The sequence below is a fragment of the Miniopterus natalensis genome, chromosome 2 (genome assembly GCF_054644295.1).
Source record: "Miniopterus natalensis isolate mMinNat1 chromosome 2, mMinNat1.hap1, whole genome shotgun sequence".
Taxonomy (NCBI): Eukaryota; Metazoa; Chordata; class Mammalia; order Chiroptera; family Miniopteridae; genus Miniopterus; species Miniopterus natalensis.
In genome coordinates, this window is record NC_142082.1 from 131,541,437 (window position 1) to 131,547,436 (window position 6,000).

Consider the following 6,000-nt stretch of genomic DNA (forward strand, 5'->3'; position numbering starts at 1 on the left):
AGAAGACTTGAGGGTGCCATCGGCAGGGTCCTCAGAAGGACGCAGCAGGAGAGCGCCACCGCCAGAGCCATGAGCCACCCCACACACTTTTGTGTCGGCCTTCCCTCCTCCCGTTTCACCCTTCCCATCCCCCCATTCCTGTTTCCTAGGATTTCTGGAGAATCCTGGGCTAAGACAGATGTTGTCAGGTGCAGGTGCAGGCCTGCTTTCAGAGAGTGACGCTCAAAATCAGAGCTCAGAGGAAAGATCCTTTATAGGGTCGTCGTATCTCAGCTTCTAGTGCATCTTAAATGACAAGTGCTTACGCATCAGTTACAATATGATTCTGTTTGTTAGAAAGTAATGTAAATATAGCATTTGGGCAACACATATATTGTAGAAGATACGTGTTCAAAATTATAAGAATATTAGCCTGTGTGTTCCAAAAACGAAGTTCGAACAGAGTCAAAGCCAGACTAGCCCTGGGATGAGCGGAAAGAGCTGCCACTTACGAGCTATGGTCCCAGAGCCTTTCAGTCCCTTTGAGAAAATGTGACCACCCCTGAACGGAGCACGGAGTTCCCTGCTTATTTGCCTTCTCTGTTTCAGGCAAATGCCCACAACCCTGTCGAAATGGAGGTAAATGCATTGGCAAAAGCAAATGTAAGTGCTCCAAAGGTTACCAAGGAGACCTCTGTTCAAAGCGTAAGTACCCGCGGCCCGGGCCCGGGGAAGGGGAGGCGGCGGCCCGGGCGGTGCCCGGCATCGCGCTTCACCTTCCTCCGCGGACACATGTGCTTCCTTCATGTAGACCGCAGGCACCGTATGCAGCCCACACATGCGCAAGAAGTTAGACGCTTGCATACACACAACTCGACTTTTTAACCCTTAGGAGTTCTCTAAGGGAAATACACTTCCCTTGCCCAGCTTTTCAAAGTCCGGCTGAGCGTCTTCTGTGAATGAGACGGTGACGCTTAGTTTAAGGTCACTCTCAGGCCTTTCTTCATAAGTCACAAACCAACTTGTAGCTGACAATTGGCTTAGGGGAAAAAAAGCCAAAAAAAAGCAGGGGATGAAGCCAAAACTAACACATTCTAAAGAACTGCTAGAAAAACAGCTGTGTCATCCTGTTGAAAAATGAAAGCTCAGGAGACATTCTTTTTATCTCCTTTGATTCTAGCTGTCTGCGAGCCTGGCTGCGGGACACACGGAACCTGCCACGAGCCCAACAAGTGCCAGTGTCAGGAAGGCTGGCATGGAAGACACTGCAATAAAAGTGAGTGGGCGCATCGGCAGAGGCGGCCTCTTTCACGTCTGTTTCTTGGCTCCCAAGACTAAAAGACAACTCGTAACTGAGCCTGCTTTCCATTTCATTAAAAGCAACCTCTCCTCTGCCTCTTCTCCCCCGCGCTCCCTGCGGCTGCTCACAGCTCTCTACGCTGCAGAGCCTGAGCTTCAGAGTGTAGAGAGAATGCCTCATTGCAAAATATGCCATCTGTAAAATATCACCACAAATATTTCCTAGATTAAATTAGTAAAACAGGTTGAGTGATGACACAGTCTATTAAGGATGAAAGCAATGACAAGTAAAAGTAAGATTTTAAATCAAATGTGGAATTAGTATCTATGTGGCTCTGATTTTTTCATTTAAGGTTTATCGACTAGCATATAAAACGTGAAGAGTTTTGCTCTCTAAAATTTTTAAATTGTACTGGTATGGTATGTTTTAAATGAATTATTTTGAGGGAAAGAAAGGATCTATGGAGTATGGGAGAGATGCTAATGAAGGAGTTGCATTTTTTTTAATTTACTGACTATCAAAAACGAACTAGGTATTGAGATAATAAAGCACTGGCCTGTTTTATGCACAAAATGAGACTGGCTAAATGCAGCCGTTTCATTTTGATTGATATCTTTGTGCTAAGCATGAATCTGGGCACTGGGGACACACCAGTGAACAGACAGGAAAGGCTCTGCCAGGTGGAGCCCAGGTTCTAGTGGGAGGGACGGGCGATTTGCAAGTGAACCAAAGAAACAATGCAGCTTCAGTGCAGCTGGCAGCTAGAACCCAGTCAGTCTCCGAAGCTGGGGAAAGGAAGACTTCAGTCATACAACACCCTGCAATAACAGACGCCCAGATTGTGTCTAGCACAGCGATTTTCAACCTTTTTCATCTCATGGCACACATAAACTGCTAAAATTCTGCAGCACACCAAAAATATATTTTTTGCCAATCTGATGGAAAAAAAGTAGCTATAACTGTGATTCATTCGCACCAGATGGCTATTGTTGTGTTGGTGGTTGTCTTTTTTTTTGACAGTCTAAGGGAAAAGAGGTCAGTGCCCCTGACTAAATAGTCGGGTGCTGCATGTTTTAAAAATTCTTGCAGCGCACCGGTTTGAAAATTGCTGGTCTATCATATTGTGTCTCCAAAATAATGGATACAATTGAACACATTATTTACATATCAGATGGTTTTCTAGATCGAGGGTCTCCAAAGGGTGATGCCTGTAGCCTAGTGAATGTGGAAATGATCAGCTGGGGTGTGGAGGAAAAATATTAGTTTTAAAATACATTTTATATTATTTTACTTATATTAGTATAAATACATAGGTAACATAAATATTTACATTTATATTTTTCAATCTCAAATTTTTTATTGTGCATATTTTAAAATGCTCACATTATATTATTCTTATATATATATATTTGTATGTAGGTGTACATGTTTACTTACTTATTTTAAAGTAGTTGGGTCTGGTCTAGGCTACACTAATGCATAGATTTCATTCTTTTTCACCTACTGAATTGATTAGATGGTAGATTGAATGGCTTCAGGTGGACACAGCTTAACAAGAAATGTGGCTCCTTTGGAAAATAGCCCTTTACCCAGGTGGTAACAGCTGAATAGTATCCCTGTTAGGACATACGTACCAGGAAACCCTCTTTAGACTAAAAGACCTCTAGAAAACTAACCATTTCTAGAGCTGTTTTGGAAAAGAGTAAACCAAACCCTTTGTTCTACCCTCAACTGAATACAAACAGTGAAGCTTGTCGCCAAGTCGGAGTACCTTTTCAGAAGTCCTAGGGATGAGGTCAGATCATACACCCCAGGATTCAACTACAAAGGTCCTCTGGGACCCATAGCTGCAGCTGGGCGGCCCCTGAGCGTGACAGGAGGACAGCACGAGGGGCGCTGTCCCTGCTGACACTCCCGGTCTCTCTTCCAAAAAGAAGACAAGTTGGGGGCCATCGTGGAGTATAGATGAGCAATTCTGACAGGTCTGCCAACCCTGCAGACTACCCTGCCGAAAGCTCCATATCAGTGCACATCCTTCCGATCAAGGCATTGTGCAGAAGATGCCCTGGGGCTTGACTGAAATGCAAACTTGTTTCCAAGAGAGGCCACCCAGCCATTTTGCACATTAGCTAAGAGAATCAGGCTGAAAGAATGAGGTTTATTTAGAGTAGAGGGAGGTAACAAGGGACCGTGTTCTTCTATGAACAGATTCCCAGTGGGTGACACATTGGGAGGTCCCAGGCACCCAGGCGTCTCAGTGGGGAGGAGAGTCTGGAGGCAGCCGTCTCTGCTTAGGCTCACGCCCACCAGCAGGGAGGTGTGGGCTTCATGGGTGGCAGGGCCAGCAGCAGGGTAGGGATTTCCTCCAGCGCATTGTTGGCTCATGTTTTGGCTGTTCCATGAGCTACTAACCTACACAGTGACAATTCAAAGACACACATTCAGGCACAAAGCATTCTGTTCCCAGTGCTTGTTTAATGGCATGCTTACATTTAAAACCTCGAGGAACCAATGAAATGCCGAACTTGACTCTAATGCACAGGAAGATGGAGGCAGATTTTTACAGTGTGATTGCTGTCTTGGATCAGTTTTAGGAAATCAGTAGACATGAGTCTGTTCTCGGAGCAGCTCCAAAAGTTCACAAGGAAGAGGAAAGGAGGTCTCAAGTGCTACACTCTGCTTAACCACAACCGAGCTGGAAATAGATAGATGCCCACCTTGACTAAATTCACAAATCCCTGTTGATAAGGAGTCAGTTCATATCATAACCCTTTCTCTAAATGTACAGTGGAACTCCTTAATTCTTACAAGATTCCTATTTTGTGTAAGGGGAACAACCACACCTGACTGTATGGTCTATATGAAGAGTGGAGGTGGTTATATTGAACAGTATAGTTGAGGCTAGTTCTGCAATGCAGTGAAAAGCGTCAGTGATCCAATCCTCTGTGGAAGTATCCTTGCATTTGAGACCTCAGGGCTAGATCCTTCCTAGCCCTTGGGTGGAGAAGATCCTTCCATTCGACCCCATCAGTCCAAACTTTGCATCAAGAGTTTCTGCCTGGCCAAAATACACAGTGAGTCAGACATTCCCTGGAAGCCGGATTTGATGGAGTTAGTAAAATGGGTTTCTTTTATCAGAGATTTTGAACTTGTAACATCTCTTCCTGCAGGTAGCTTTTTGTGGTTGCTGTGGGTTGAAAAGGGAAAATGGATTTCATTTGAATGGTTAATAATGAATCTGAAGAGCCTGTTTTTGTAGTTTCTTTTCTTTTAAGCTGTGAATAATTTTGCAGGGTACGGAGCCAGCCTCATGCATGCCCTGAGGCCAGCAGGCGCCGGGCTCCGGCAGCACACGCCTTCACCTAAAAAGGCCGAGGAGCGGCGGGATCCACCTGAATCCAATTACGTCTGGTGAACTCCGACATCTGAAACGTTTTAAGTTACACCAAGTTCATAGCCTTTGTTAACCTTTCATGTGTTGAATGTTCAAATAATGTTCATTACAGTTAAGAATACTGGCCTGAATTTTATTAGCTTCATTATAAATCACTGAGCTGATATTTACTCTTCCTTTTAAGTTTTCTAAGTACGTCTGTAGCATGATGGTATAGATTTTCTAGTTTCAGTGCTTTGGGACAGGTTTTATATTATGGCAGTTGATCAGGTTAACATTTTGTCTTTTCAATGTATAGTCGACAGGTAATTTCCAAAATCACAATGCATTCGTAGTGTCGAAGGGCTGGGGGTACATTAGAGAAGGTAAATGGAGCAAATAAGCATAAATCACAAGGGTTTGGATGAAGCAGTTAATTGTGCTGAAACTACAGCATTTCAAATTTTATTGTCATGTATTTAGACATTTGTCACATTTTTTAATTGCCCTTCTTTTTAAACTCTCCATACAATATATTTTGAGCTTACCATGATTCCAGAGAATTCACTATTAAAAAAAGAAAAGAAATAACACTGTGGTAGTGGCATTTAAACAATATAATATATTGTAAACACAATAAAATAGGGAATATAATGTATGAACTTTTGGCATTGGCTTGAAGCAATATAATATATTGTAAACAAAACACAGCTCTTACATAATAAACATTTTATACTGTTTGTATGTATAAAATAAAGGTGCTGCTTTAGTTTTCAGACTGTTGTATGGAGTGGTCTTTGCATGTGCTACCTTATGGAAACAGTTGTTTGCAGTTGAGCAGTGGTTGAAACTGCAGCACCCTTAAAAAGAGAAGGTAGCCCGGCTGGTGTGGCTCAGCGGTTGAGCGTCAACTCATGAACGAAGAGGTCACCGTTTGATTCCGGTCAGGGCACATGCCCAGGTTGTGGGCTTGATCCCCGGTGGGGGGTGTGCAGGAGGCAGCTGATTAATGATGTTTCTCTCTCATCAATGTTTCTATCTTTCTATTCCTCTCCCTTCCTTTCTCTCTAAAAATCAACAAAAACATTTTTTTAATAAAAAAAAAGAGAAGCTATTTGATCCTCAGAGCCTGTCCGAGCTCTCCAGCCTCCTCTCTCCCTCCCAGCTCTGTCTCTCCTCCGGCCGTGCCACACAGCACCCTATTTATGTCAGCTCTCAGCTCAGCTCTTGGGTCCTTCGAGGCGCTTTCTCTAACTAGAATGTGTCTAATAACCACTCGTGGAAGACTTTCTAAAGGTGTCAGAATGTCACGAACGGGAAGTGCTATCATTTATTAAAATCCTATTGA

At 43.4% G+C, this 6,000-nt stretch overlaps 1 protein-coding gene across 1 annotated transcript in view; it reads left to right on the plus strand.

Moving 5' to 3' along the window:
- The window catches only part of WIF1 (Wnt inhibitory factor 1), a 68,149-nt gene extending 62,721 nt beyond the window's left edge, over positions 1-5,428 (plus strand). Inside the window, exons 8-10 of the mRNA XM_016199700.2 lie at positions 589-684; positions 1,160-1,255; positions 4,573-5,428. Coding sequence (XP_016055186.1) covers positions 589-684; positions 1,160-1,255; positions 4,573-4,694 — 314 coding nt within the window. The 3' untranslated portion in view covers positions 4,695-5,428. The remainder of the gene's footprint in view (positions 1-588; positions 685-1,159; positions 1,256-4,572) is intronic.
- Positions 5,429-6,000: the final 572 nt, after the last annotated feature.